The sequence below is a fragment of the Hyperoodon ampullatus genome (genome assembly GCF_949752795.1).
Source record: "Hyperoodon ampullatus genome assembly, chromosome: 13".
Taxonomy (NCBI): domain Eukaryota; kingdom Metazoa; phylum Chordata; class Mammalia; order Artiodactyla; family Ziphiidae; genus Hyperoodon; species Hyperoodon ampullatus.
This window is the reverse complement of record NC_136926.1, coordinates 66180640-66195187: the sequence shown is the minus strand read 5'-3', so window position 1 is coordinate 66195187 and position 14548 is coordinate 66180640. Positions and strand designations below refer to the sequence as shown.

Below are 14548 nucleotides of genomic sequence, written 5' to 3'. Positions count from 1 at the left end.
ACCTTTATGAGTATAAGGCTATATTTAAATATATTTTATTTCATATATGAAAATATGATGCAAATGTATGGATTCAGTCAGTAACCTCTATATTTATTTATTTATTTATTTATTTATTTTACAACATATTAAGATTCTTTTTTTTTCCTATTTTTAAAAATTTTTTATTGGAGTATAGTTGATTTACAATGTTGTGTTAGTTTCAGATATACAGTAAAGTGGATAAGTTATACATATACACATACCCACTCTTTTTTAGATTCTTTTCCCACATAGGTCATTACAGAGTATCGAGTAGAGTTCCCTGTGCTATACAGTAGCTCTTATTAGTTATCTATTTTATATACAGTAGTGTGTATGTGTCAATCCCAATCTCCCAGTTTATCCTTCCCCTCTTTTCCCCCTGGTAAACATAAGTTTGTTTTCTACATCTGTGACTCTGTTTCTAAGACAAATATCATATGATATCACTTACATGTGGAATCTTAAAAAAAAACTTATTTACCTTTTAAATCAGTTTGATTCAGTGTACTTAGTATGCACTCAGTAAACATTAGTTAATATTTTTCATCCATGTACATTTGAAAAATCGTATGTGACAAGTCACAGTTTTATGTCCTTCTGTGCCTCAGTTTTCTCAACTGTGAAATGGAGATATTAATCAGCCTTACTACATAGGGTTTTTGTGAGAAGAGAATGAGTTAATAGATGTGAATCATGTAGTACAGTGCCCTTGAGCAGTGGCGCAGAGTAAGCATCCTCTCGGGATGTCTGAGGAGCTCGAGGAGAACAGGGGTCCATATGGAAATCCCCAGCCCCCTGCTGTCAGGGAAAGGCCCTCGCTGGAGGACAGAGCTGGCCAGGTCTCGGGTCACACTGACAAAGGCAGCTCCAGGGAGCCTGGCCTGCCATCACAGGGAGGGTTTCCGGGGTCTATGAGAGAGCAAGTGCCCCTCACCACTCCCTGTGCCAGGCTTGGCTGCGCGGCCATGGGTTCCATGGCGTGAGAATGAGGCAGGAAACCGCTGGGCCCTTCTGGGGTCCTCCTTTCTAAAACCATGCCTCCAGAACAGGAAATGTGCAGCTGTTAGGAATCTCCCACCCACACCCCAGGTGGCCGGCAAAGAGTTCGGAGCATCTCTCCCAGGGGGTCCCTAGAGAACTGAATGATGAAGAAGCTGCCCTTTATCAGGCACCAACTGGGTGCCGGGCCCCAGGGAAGCCCTTAATCTCCCTGAGCCTTGATAAAACCCTGTGAGGAAGGAGTTACAATTATCCGTCTTTCACACCTGAGGAAGCCAGGCACAGGGAGGTGGAATGACCTGACCACACGTTCGCAGCTGATCAGGATAGAGCTGCGGTCTGAGCACACGTCTGTCTGGGTCCAGTCTCTTAACGCCCCAACTTCCCAGAGCCTCGCCTCAGCGTGCGTGTCGATGAAAGCAAAGAGCTGGCCTCCTAGACATGTTATCTTTGCATGAGGGTCCTGGGGTGTCATCGCTGCCCATAGCAGGATGTCACCCTCACGTCGTGTGCCTCTCCGCACCCCACACCTGCTCCATCTAGAGGCCTCCACAGCCCCGTCCTCCTTCCCACCTTCCCGGGGATCTGACCCAGGCTGCAGCACCTGGAGGAACCTGAGAGAACAAAGTCAGGGTGGCTAGTCCAACACATGTTCCCTCCCTGAACCCCACCCCCCTTGTGCAGAGACTCTTCAGCTTCCTGGGAGACCCAGACCTGGGTGGGCAGTGCAGATGGCACTGGGGTTTTTAAACAGATGCTACCTAATTGGATTTCTTATTTGTGATTACTTAGAGCAAGGCCGACTGCCAGACCAGACATAAGGGTGTGTCAGGTAATAACTGGGAGGTTTCCACAGACTGCGGGAGGATCTTTCTGTGCTGGATCAATGAGGGAAATGTACCGCTTGGACACCAACAGTGGGTCTCAGCCTTAGGGTCCCATGGCGTTCATGGTGTTGTACTGGGTCCAACAGCTGTTCTTTTGCTTCTCCTCGCTGCTTTCCATGAAGCTTCATTGCTGGTGTGAATTAGTCATTGGTTCCTGATGCCCCAGCTTGTTGGTAGTTTAGCCAGTAGCTCTGTTCTACTTGGAGCTCCTACAGAGAATAGCAACGAAGACTTATCAATGACTGTTGCTTGCTTGCTTGGTTATTGGGAGAACCCTACTTCCTCCACTCCACTTTCCCTGCTGACCACTTTGAGCTGATGTGCTCAACTACAGCACCGCTTTCTGCCCATGTTTACACTATAACTTGACACTGGCCCTGGGTCCTCAGGGCTTCCTCTGTGTGAGCTCATCCACAGTCTGCCTCCCAGTCCCCCTCCGTACCTCTGCCAGGCACCCGGGGGAACGCTTCTCACTTACCTATTGCTTGAGTGGGTACATGATTGGGTACCTCGTCGGCAGGGACGGGTTCTGCCAGGGCGTCAGTTTCTGGAGTCAGAGTCTTACAGGATAAGCTGACAGGCGGTGGGAGGGATCCCTAGGCCCCATGGAGGACCTCCTTGGAAGAGGGGATGCTGAAGAGGTCCTTTGTCTCAGAGCCAGCGATTAGGTTGCAGCTCTTTGTGCTGGTGAGTCCAAGGACAGGAGGGCCCAGCGCGAAAGAGCAGGGAATCCTGGAAAGCAAAGGCTGCAGTTCCAAGAAGCCAAAAACATTGTTCCTGCAACTTAAAAACCGGGCGTAAGATCCCTCCAGCCGGACACAGAAGGCTAACCACTGTCGGCCAGCGGCCAGCTCTGTCACAGCTCCTAAACACTCCTTGAATGTCAGTACTGGTGTTTTTTCTTTTCCTTTATTTCTCCTAGGTTCACAATAGAGTTTTGTTAGGGAGATGCCAAGAAAGCACTCAAGCATTCGGTATCGAGGTTTAATACCGCCTTGGAAGTCCCTTTGTTAATTGCCTTCGTGTTTGTTCCTGTCCCACTAACCTTGCTCTCTGCCTCTGTTTCCTCCCTCCCTGTTTGCTGGTGCCCTTCCAGAACAAAGAGTTCAAGATGCTGTCGGAGCAGCTGTCAGCCATCACCTCCACACACGCCACGGAGGTAGAGAAGCTGAAGGGGGAGCTGGCCTGCTACCAGCAGAGCCAGGGTGGGGACAGCAGCCCGCAGCTGCAGGAGGAGGTCGAGAGCCTGCGGACAGAGCTGCAGAGGGCCCACTCGGAGCGCAAGGTCCTGGAGGACGCCCACACCCGGGAGAAGGATGAGCTGAGAAAGGTGTGTCGGGGCCAGGGGGGCAGCTGGGTGGTGGCTGGCTAACAGAGCACCCCTCCGAAGTGGTTTCTTCTTCCAGCTGTTACACTGCCATGGACTTTACTGGGGCTTGTGCCCAAGACTGACCATCCCTCTGTGTCTAGATGTAAAGTGCCACTGCTTTGGGGGAACCCACACAAGCACGTGTCCCTTCACCTGACAGGTGCTTATTGAGTTTCTGCCATTACCTGGACATGATGGCACCCCCTGAAAGGTTACACACACGTACCTTTGGGCAGGCATGTTCCTTATAGTCTAGGACTAGCCACTGAGTCCGCTCTGCAGTCCGAGTTCCTGTTGGCAGAAGAGACGGTACAGAGGTAGTGGCCTTTCTTCTTAACGTTGCCTGCAGGGATTAGGGGCAACCTCTGGGCATCCCTTCCCATAATCATAGTGCTTTGGGGAATTTGCCTTAAGTTTAAGTGTTGATAGTTTCAGCCTGACTAATCTCCTCTGGTTGGTGTGTTCTGTAGGTTTACTTTCCACCCCCATAAAACGGGATTGGACCCCACTCCCCCATCTCAAATGTCAGGATACAGAGATTCCCTTCTCCACTGCCAAGATAGCTGTTCAAACCAGGGAAGTCCCATGTGCCCCTGCGGAGCCTTCCACGGTCTCAGGACACTGCTTCTCTCCCCCATCTTTATGGCAACCCGCAGCCACAGGGAAGATGGCACACTGCCCACTTATTTAGTTCCTGTCCATCACTGGAGAGTCACGATGGGCTAAGAATCTAAGAGGGAAGGACTCAGTGTTCCTAACATTGAAATAATAATTTTCAGTGTTTAAAAATTGGGGCAAGCTGAATGCTGCCACAGAAAGCATCCTGAGGTAGACACAGGAGTTTCCAGATTCTCATCCCTGCATTGCCATTACCAAGTGCATGCAGGAAATCTCACTGGCCTTAGTTCCCTCATCTGTTTTTAAATAAAAAAAAGAAAAGAAGAAGAAGAAAGGTTGGTTTAGATCATTTTTTAGGCCCCTTCTACTTGCAGCTAGTCAGCTCCATGAGATGGTATTTGATGGTTTCTAGAAGGAAAAAGAACCTCCCTCAGCCCTGCTCTGTAGTGCCTCTCTCTTCCTGTGCCCAGTTACCTTCTCCTGGGCTGAGCCCTCAGGCACAACCGGGAAATAGGGGGACTGCCATCCACCTGCGGACCCAGCTCCTGCTGGGCTTGACTGCGTCACTTCCTGTCCCGGGCAGAACTTCCCCACCGTCAGCCACCGCTTTCCCCAGATCCCAGGGGGTTTCCCAGAGTCAGAAGGGGGATCCACACGGGGATTAGGTGACGAGGAAATTGAGACATAGGACTTACCGCTGCAGGCAGCCTGGCACAAAAGAGGCCACCCTGCAGCCTGTTGCCCAGATAAACCTGCCAGTTCACCCACCACTCCTGGAGTAGACTTCATTCTTTGGGGTAAAGCACACGCTTAAGGAAACTCATGTTACAATGTAGCTACAAGCCTGTAACGTAGAAAGCATGGAATTCCAAACTTGTTGTTTATGGATCCTTGCTAAGAGATAGACAGTAACCCTTGTATGTGAACAAAAGACAAGGTGGTGAAATCCACAGGCAGAGAGAAGAGGCCAGGATTAGAACTGGAAACTCTTGAGATTGGTGACCCTGGGAGAAAAAGAAAAGCAGGTTCCCTGCACATGGGTGCTGGTCACATGAGACGCTGGGAAGTCTGTTAACCCAGCAGATCACAAAACTGGGGTCTGCGGTCTCCGCCTCCACAGAGGGCACTTGACTCATGGACTCCCCAGGCTCCTTCTCTGCTTCCCCTGGGGCACTGTGATGTGGGGACTCAGAGTACTTTTAAAGTATCCACGTCTCCGTCCAGGGAACCTAAGGGTTTATAATACCCCGTGAGCCAAATAAGGAAGTGGGCTGCCGCCTCCTCTCCTTTGGAAAAATTGTTGCTATTGAAGTCTGGACCTGGGTCTTAAATATCAATAAAATGAGAGCTTGGTCCTGGCAAGAAAAAAGAAAAATTCAAGGACACTGCCAAAAAGGGAATAGCAGGCACAGAGGCAGAACAAGAAAAGCACCTTCCCTGACTCCAAATATAAGCAAGTCCCAAGCTGGTAACTTAAGAAACTGGCGTGAAATGATGAAGTGCGATGTCCATCTTTTTCCAGGAGGAGAAAAAGTGGAAGCAGATTTTTCTCTTTCTCTAAGGTCTTCCAAATGTTTATTCTGGTGGCTGTGGGGTAGGGCAGGTAGGGGCTGGCTTTTTCCCCCTCTGGTTCTTCTCTGCCTAGTCTGGGTTTAATATTTATCAAAGGTACCATGTCCAGTCTTAACAAACGCTGACTAATCAGACAGTTGGTTTCTTCTCCGGCTCGTCCAGCAGCCTGCTCCTTGCTGAGCAAGATTGATGAGACGGGCGAAGCAGGGAGGGAGCTGGCTGCTGGTAGATGTTTGTTTAATGGATTTGATATTTCTGTCAGCAAATGTTGTATTGGAACTGGCATCCTGGTAAACTCAAGTCTCCCCGCTTCTGACAGCATTCTCATTGTCAGGCCACATGGCCATGCTGCCTTGGACTGTGGGAGGCCAGGCCTCCCTGGGGGCAGAGCCTGGGCATGACACACACCCCTCAGCTGCAGAAGCTAGCTGACAGTCCTTCTATTAAAGGTGTCCTGTTGGGGCCCCTCCCCGGAGTGGTCTGCACCTTGGCCTGGAGCCTCCTTTCCTGTTAGCTGTGGGATGTGTATTTTGTTCCTTCTTAAAGCTGTCAGTGATCCCTGCGCTGACGGACTTGTGCATCTGTGCTGTTTCCTATCCCTGATGAAAGAGACATGAGTCCCAGGGCTGCCCTTGACACAGAGGCAATGGCTCATTATCCAGAATCTGCTCTGCTGGTGAGGCCAGCACGGCCTGGCTCAGAGCAGGGCTGTGGGTGGGTGAGAAGGAGCAGCCCACAGCTAGGTCCCTGGCTCTGAGCGAGGGTCCTTGACACGTGTGAGCCCTGCAGGCCTTGAGTGTTCAGGCTGGTGCAGTTGGGGTTCTGTGTTGTATTGTGTCATCGGCCACCAAACCACCAGCAGATAGTTACCTTGGATAGTTCCAATGTAAAGGTTTTGTGTTTTTCCAAATAGAAGTAAAAAGATCTGCCTTTGGGGGTAGGGGAGTTCTCACAGTGGAATGTTTTGAGTCTTTCCCCACCAAAGATACAGAACAGGACTTCTTTGGCCCATTAAGACTCAGAGTTGTGCTACCAGCAGGCTTCATGGTTCACAAGGAGGCTGATGGTTGTTAGAAAGAGGACCCCATGCCGTCTCATGGAAGGACATAATCTCACTGCAGAAATCATGGAAGCTCACAGCCCTTTGTTTATTCAGTAGTTATTTATTGAGTGTATTTGTTAGGCACTGTTCTGCACACTGGTGCAAAAGTAAGCAATTTGAAAAGTCCTTCTCATTCTTAGGGAGTGTAAATATTTGGGGGTTATGGGAGAATATACAGATGGGAATCAAATACAAATTATCCCTCATGTGCAATAAAGAGAAATAGGGGCTTCCCTGGTGGCGCAGTGGTTGAGAGTCCTCCTGCCGACGCAGGGGACGCAGGTTTGTGCCCTGGTCTGGGAAGATCCCACATGCCACGGAGCGGCTGGGCCCATGAGCCATGGCTGCTGGGCCTGCGCATCCGGAGCCTGTGCTCCGCAACGGGAGAGGCCACAACAGTGAGAGGCCCACGTACCGCCAAAAAAAAAAAAAGAAGAAGAAGAAGAAGAAAGAGAAATAAAGCAGAGTAAAGGGATAGAGAGGAACCTTTGGGGCCAGGGGAGGTGTGTTTCATTCAGACTCCCTCTGAGAAGATACCTGAGTGAGGTGATGAGGAGCGAGCCGTGGAGACTTCTGGGGAACAGGTGACAAATGTCACAGCAGGTGCGTCAGCCCTGAGGTGGGAGTAGGCTGGGTGGGTTCAAGGACCAACGAGGAGGCCATCGGGCTGAGGTGGACGGAGCAAGGAGAAGGGTAGGAAGGTGGTGAGGTCCCATCAGGAAGGGTCTTCTAACCTTGAAGGCAACATTGGCCATGAACCCTCCAGAGAGATGAGCAAGTCTGTCTGATGCACTTGGTCCCTGAAGCACACACCAGGTCCCTCCCGCCCCGAACGCCTTCCTGTAACTCTGCTGTCGGAACCAGGCGTTTGAGGCCTGCTCCAGGCTTCGACATCGCTGTCCTTCATATGTCAGCCTTCTGACCTGTCAGGATGCAGGGTGGCCTAGTGGTTACGAGCTGGACCCGGTCTGCTCAGGGCCACAGCCAGCTGTGGTTTTCTACTAGAAGACTTGCATTTGGCTCTTTTTACAGTGCAAAAACCCAACTTGAAAAAAATAAGTCAAAACAAAACCAAAAGCTCAGAGCTACATTGTATCCCCAAACATTATCACTAGTAAAGGCAGTTACTTAACTGAGGCATTTGTTTCATTTAACTTACCAGGGACTAAACTAGCCTGATTTACACCAGTGTTGGTTCTCATGATCTGTCCCCAATCACCTTTTAGAGGTAAGAAACACTCCCAAAAATATTGCCGTACAAGAGTTAAAAGACCCCTCCACCAAAAAAAAAAAAAAAAATGGAGCTGCTGAATGATGTTCAATGAGCCTCCACAGCTGGCGAAGGTGTTATTTATCACGCTGAGAGGACACACCTGCCTGATTCTGTGTTGTTAGTGTCTCCCCCTGCAGCCTGTGTCTCTGACAACAAAAGGAAGGCCATTTGGCTGCAGAAGTTTGTCACCCACCACTACGGCCAACAAACTCTCCGTATGCTAGCTGGTTGGGGAGACTGGAGATGGCCAGCACCTGGGGAAGTGTGATTGGGGGGGCACTCTCTGCCCTCCCTGGGATGTGGAGCTGAGATGGGGCCCATCCCTCCTGCTGTGCGCCTACCTCCAGAACTGCTCAGGCAGGCAGAAAAGCAAAGCTCCCCAATGCCACTTTGATGAATGGCTTAGAATAACAAAGCTGAGTTCATCAGAGGCCTGTCTTTTGGAATCAAAGCCTTGGAGGGAGACAGAGGAAAGAAATGAGGCGCCCGCACAACAGAAGATTTTAGTGGGTACACGCTCATAACCGTGGCTGCCCCGCCAGCTGGAGTCTTGGCTGAGATTTTATTTTATTTTTGTTTTTTTGTTTTTGCGGTACGCGGGCCTCTCACTGTTGTGGCCTCTCCCGTTGCGGAGCACAGGCTCTGGACGCTCAGGCTCAGTGGCCATGGCTCACGGGCCCAGCCGCTCCGCGGCATGTGGGATCTTCCCAGACCGGGGCACGAACCCATATCCCCTGCATCGGCAGGCGGAGTCTCAACCACTGCGCCACCAGGGAAGCCCTTGGCTGAGATTTTAGATCACAGGTGGCTGCAATGAAGCTTCATGATCTTCGCCTGCATTCAGAGGAATGGAGGTTTCAGGTCCAGCCTCGTGGTGGTGGCATGCGCCCTCTACTGGGCAGACGCTCCACTTCAGAGGGACATTGCCTGCCTGTAGGACGCTCAGAGGACGGTGATGAGCACTGTGAGTGATCTTGGAAGCCGTCTCGGGACCACCTGCTCTGTGAGCTGCCCGTGTATACAGAAGGTGGTTTAGGGAATTGAAGTCCTAGTTCCATGGAGGGTCTGGTTACTTCACAGCCTGATCTGAACAGCCACCCACCGGGGTCCACTGGTTCAGAGGTTGCAGTCTTGCTTCTCTGAGGGGGACTGGAGTCCTGCCCTCCTGACTGTGGCACCAGGTGGGGCTTCACTCTGGCTGCACCCTGGGTGGGCTCTTTTTTGTAGAGGTTCAGACCACGTGGTTTCTTCTGTTGGTTGTTTTCCGTTTGACTTTACTTGTACACCTAGAAAAGGGAAAGCTATTTTGAGTATTTACCAAGCTAATTTAAAGGCACACGTGAGGTCATTGGGTGGTGAACTACGTCCAATAACAGCAAATTAGATGAATTTAAAGAGTGCTTTTTTCCTGTGCCTCCTGAGCTGAATTGAATGATTTGATTAAACAAGCTCATGTCTTCTAGATGTTTTAGTCAACTATAAACACATGTTAAAAACCAAAAAACAACAACAACAAAAAAACCCTTTAAAGCAGTCCTGATTTTTGCATGAGGAAATCTTAGGCTCCTTAACTGGATCTGCAGGGCAATTCATTCATTCAACAAGCGTTAGGTGGCCGCGTCGGGCCGGGTACTGATGATGTGACAGCCTGATACGTGGCCCCTGGGTCCTGCTGAGGCCTCTGGTCCAGGCTGAGCAGGTGGGTGAGGAAACCGAGTGTCTGCCAGGGGGCAGGGCCGTAGTGCCAAGGCTGAGAAACCCTGCTTTACGACCTGCCATGGCCCTTACCTGTTTTCTCGCTGTTACCCACCTGTTCCTCACGCCTGCTAGGCTGGGCCCTCTCTGTGGGCAGCTATCTTGAGTCTTGTTCATTTTGCATCCCCTAGCCCCTGGCAAGGCTCCTGGTACAGAGAAGCGCATCAGGAAGTGTCTGATGGATGAGTGACAGCCTTGCCCTGTGTCACCCCCTGGGCCAGAACTAAGCTTAGCAAGTGGGAGCCTTTGATGATAAAACAGCATCCATCTCGATGCTTTTTCTTTTATACTTTGCCCTCACCACCAAGTCAGGTTTACTCTCTGTAGATACGAAACATCAGTTGTGTTCATTATAAGAAAAAATAAATTGTCGACGAAGATAACAGTTTGGTATAATTAGTTACATGAGTGTATACATATTTACCAGCCTTATCTCATTTGATATCCTGTGGGGAGGCAGAACATGGTCCTTTGCCTGATCCTCCGTAGAGAGAGTTCCTGACCACGAAGGGGGTAATAATCTGCTTGGTGGGAAGGGGTCTGCTGAATATGAAGACGTAGTGCCGGTCGTTCTCGACCTAGAATAACGTCAGCATTGCACTCACTAGTCAGAGCCTCATTCCTGTAACTCTCAGCGGTACATCCGCAGATGAGCTGACGAGGGAAACTGAGTCCATCTGAACTGAGGTTGAGAAGGAGCTGCAGTGTCCCGTTGCCAGGATGGGACAGTGTCCTGGAAGGTAGTTTTGAGCCACATTTATTTTTTTTTTTGCGGTACACGGGCCTCTCACTGCTGTGGCCTCTCCCCTTGCAGAGCACAGGCTCCGGACGCACAGGCTCAGCAGCCATGGCTCACGGGCCCAGCCGCCCCGCGGCCTGTGGGATCTTCCCGGACCAGGGCATGAACCCGTGTCCCCTGCATCGGCAGGCGGACTCTAAACCACTGCGCCACCAGAGAAGCCCTTAAGCCACATTTTGAAGGAGATTGAAACCTCTTTGAAGTTTGAAGGAGTCAGGTCGTGTTAGTGGAGGGTTAGCAGATGGCTTGGAGCTTTTGCAAGCCTCTGCCAGTCCTGTGCGTCTGCTCTTCTCTGTAAGGATCCTTTGAGAGCACGCCGCCTGCAGACTATCAGCAGCTCCCCAGAGGGGCCAAGGCACCTAAGTGGGAGCCACTGCCTTCTGAATTCCTAAGGGGAGAACAACAGACCTCCGTCCTGGACTCCAGCCTTGGTGCAGTTCTCTCCTGACCCTTTCTCCGTGATGCTGGGGGTTGGGGGAGCAGTTCTCTTAACTCACCTCTTGGTGCCTTACGCTTATCTTTAAAGCCAGGAGGAAGGGAAGATGGCCTTGAAACATAGCCAGTTGGAATTCAAACCCCTCCAGGGCTTCTGCCCTTCAGCCAGCATCCCCGGGGCCTCCTTTCCTGCTTTTCCTGCCACGGGGTCTAGCAGCATTTCTAGGGAGTGCACGTGGGTCCTCTGGGATCTGTGTGACCGTCTCTCCCCCTGGATTCCATGCCACAGTCTCCTAGGTAGCAATTCTGGTAGGTCACCATCTCGTCTCAGCTACTCTGCGCAGGCTGGTTATCACGTGTTCTGTTATTGTACTGAGGATGGCATTTTGAGGCTCTTTCTACACAGGTCGGGAAGAAGCCTCTCCCCGGTAGGTCATAAAATGTACCAAAGATAGCCAGAAGCTATTTCTTCAGCCAAAGGGAGCGAGGTTGTTTATGCTCATCGCTCAGACCAAAACCTGGGAGCCTGTCTTATGCTCATTTTTTTGTCTTTTGCCACACCTAGCACAGGGTACTGTGCTTAGTAAAACAGCAGCTTCATTGAACATAATTCACATCCTTTAGTTGAAAGTCAATAGCAAGGCTCCTTCCCTTCCCCAGCATCTGAGCTGTGCGGGTCCAGTGAGACACACACGGGCAGGGGCGGGTGAAGACCAGGGATAATTCTTCATTGTGAGCTTTAGGCTTTCCTGAGGCTCAGATATGAGAGGTCACAATTTACCAAGACACGGAACTAAATACAAGAAGGCCAGTTATCATTGTAAGATCCTGAACACAGCGTACGACCTTGGCGTAGACTTTTCATGAGGTTTCTGTGGGCATTGCAAAACCATAAACAGTGGTAAACTCATCTGCCTTGTTCTAATGGGATTTTTCTTTCAGTGTACACTTTTTAATGCCCAAATGAAAGCAGCTTTGGCCGATTCCATTTTCTTTAGTAAAAGGGGCATTTAAACTTAACCAGCTGAAGTTCAAACCTCACAAAAGGAGCCTTTCCTCTGCCCGGCTTCACAGGCAAATATTTTTCCCCCTGCTCTCTCTTTCAGCGAGTTGCAGACCTGGAGCAAGAAAATGCCCTCTTGAAAGATGAGAAGGAACAGCTTAACAACCAAATCCTGTGCCAATCTAAAGGTAGGTACCAAAGTGCAGGAAATTTCCTTTTGGATTTTAAGTTCTTTTCCACACTAATTTTCCCCAAAGGTTTCTACCAAGCGTGTAGTTAGTCAGGATGCTGCAGTGGGGAAAGGGTTTCAACAGGAGAGAGATGAAAAAGAAGGGTGATCTTTAAGATCCTGTGGCCGACATTTGGTTTCAGGAGTTTTAATCACCTGAGTGCACAGACTCACCCAGCATGGTCTTTAACTGTTTTAAATTTCCCTTTAAAAATTGTTTCTTTCCACTGATGTGAATCATAAGTTTTAGTGGGAGAAAAGCCCACCTGTGTTACCTTTTAGCCTTCCCTCCTTACCCCCACCTCACCTGCGGCCTTATCTCCTTTAATCTCTCTGCACAAGAACCTGAAAGACAGAAATAAGGAAGAAACTCTGGAACAGAACCTGGGTTCTTCCAGCATTGCTGCCAGCAGTTGCTATGACAGTTGTTGTAAGACAACTGTAAGACACAGGACAACTCGCTCGGCCTGTTAGCTGAGCAGAGTTGTCATGTGTACAGCCGGCTTCTCTCCCCAGCCCCTAGGGGCAGAGTGGGCCTTCCCCGCTCCGGAAGACTGCAGCGAGCCTTGGGAGCAAACCTCCCTGGACTCTGCAGAGGGTGAGGTCGCCGAATAAACTCGCCAAGTATCTGTGTTGTGAGCCTGTTGTGGGCAGCCTTTTAACAAGAGTTTAGTCAGCAGGCACGAGTGGTCACGCTCCAAGGGAAGCCATGCCAAGCCAGCGTGCAGCTCCGTGCACTTGCTTTCCAGATGAATTTGCCCAGAACTTCGTCAAGGAAAACCTCCTGATGAAGAAGGAGCTGGAGGAGGAACGCTCCCGGTACCAGAACCTCGTGAAGGAGTATTCCCGGCTGGAGCAGAGATACGACAACCTCCGGGACGAGATGACCATCATAAAGGCAAGGAGGGCAGTTCCCCCGCCCACCGGCTCTGCAGCCCTTGTTCTCGCGCCGCTGGCCCTGCAGTGCCGACTGGCACAGTGATGCCCGGTGGTCGGTGCTGCACGAACAGTGTCGCCTCCCCGTGTCACTTCTCACCCCTCCCGCGGGTAGATCTCACACAAGCAAGTAGCTGGGCAGGGAGTCCTTCCCGAGGGCAGCTCCTTTCCCAACTTTGGGGTCTTACGAAGATCTCGGTTAGGACTTGAAGGAAAATTCCACCCACGTAGATGTGTTCTCTTTCTTGTTTCCTATTCTGGGAGAATCCCTGTGTGGAAACAGGAATGGCATGGGGAGCTCAGGCTGCGGGCAGGCCTGCAAGGGTCTGAGGGTTTCTCCTAACCCTCGATGCCACGCAGGTACAGAGGAACGTTTTCATGTTTCACGATTTGTCATTCCCTTTTACCCCATGTAACTATTCCCTCCAGAAACGCGTATTCAAACGAGACTGAATAAATTAATTGCATAGGAACCAGGAAGAGAAGCTGAGTAGAAACATACATAGAAATCTAAAATTTTCCTACCGACATCAGTTTTTACTCTCAGCGCCCAATCAGATGCAAGGGTGGAAAAGAGTAATTTTTAAGTGAACAGTATAAAGGATAAGCTCTGTTTCTAATATGCTTACTATTTTCAGAAACAGGATTGGTGGAGTGCAGGTTGAAGCAGGGGCCTTGAGGGGCCGGTGTGCAGTGTTCTCTTCAAGAGGGGGGCGGTGACAGGACTGTCTGTGTACTTCAGGCTGTTCGGGTGTTAAGGGTCTTTTCCCCAGGACTTTTCAGAGAATTTGGCCCAGTGTTAGGGATTTGCATTTCATTTACAGGGAACACAGACCCGCTGTAGAGCTGAGTTCTCTTCCAAGTGTCATTTTGTTGCTTAGCTGGACAGATGTAAGAACTGTAGGTGACATTTCTCGTGGGAACAGCTCTGTTTAGCCATCATTCCAAGAAACAGTGGTACCTATTCTTGTTGACAAAGGAGGCAAAAGTCCAATTCTAGAGTCTACTGTTATTTGAAAAATAATAGTTCTTGTTAACATTAGTTCATTATGTATTTTCACATGTTTCTCCCTAAACAGCAAACCCCAGGCCACAGGCGGAACCCATCAAACCAGAGTAGCTTAGAATCTGACTCTAATTACCCCTCCATCTCGACATCTGAGGTCGGAGATGCAGAAGATGCCCTCCAACAGGTGGAGGTGAGTAAGACAGGCTCTTGGCTGTTGTCTGTGCTGCAGAGGGAGGGTCTGTGACCTGTGTGGAGCTTCCCCCACCAGCGCTGTTCTGTTTCTGGGACCACAGTTCCCCGGGCTCATTCCTGACAGCAGGGTCACTCAGACTGTGGCGGACTTATAGACGGTTCTCTGGAGTTAATATTCACTGTGCAAGGCAATACATTATTGTTCCCGCTCTGCATAAGGGAAGATCCCTGATCCCTCTTGCAAAACTGAGGACCTGTTGCAGAGAGGTGAAATAGCTGGAACAGCTGAGTCGTTAAAAGAGATATAATTTATCATCCCCATTTAGTATCACAGCACATACAGTAA

The 14548-nt window shown here is 50.2% G+C and overlaps 1 protein-coding gene across 1 annotated transcript in view; it reads left to right on the top strand.

Annotated features, from left to right (window-relative positions):
* Positions 1-14548, top strand: part of MYO5B (myosin VB) — a 385365-nt gene that overhangs the window by 331383 nt on the left and 39434 nt on the right. The window contains exons 22-25 of the mRNA XM_079718130.1: positions 3007-3240; positions 11940-12024; positions 12815-12963; positions 14081-14200. Coding sequence (XP_079574256.1) covers positions 3007-3240; positions 11940-12024; positions 12815-12963; positions 14081-14200 — 588 coding nt within the window. The remainder of the gene's footprint in view (positions 1-3006; positions 3241-11939; positions 12025-12814; positions 12964-14080; positions 14201-14548) is intronic.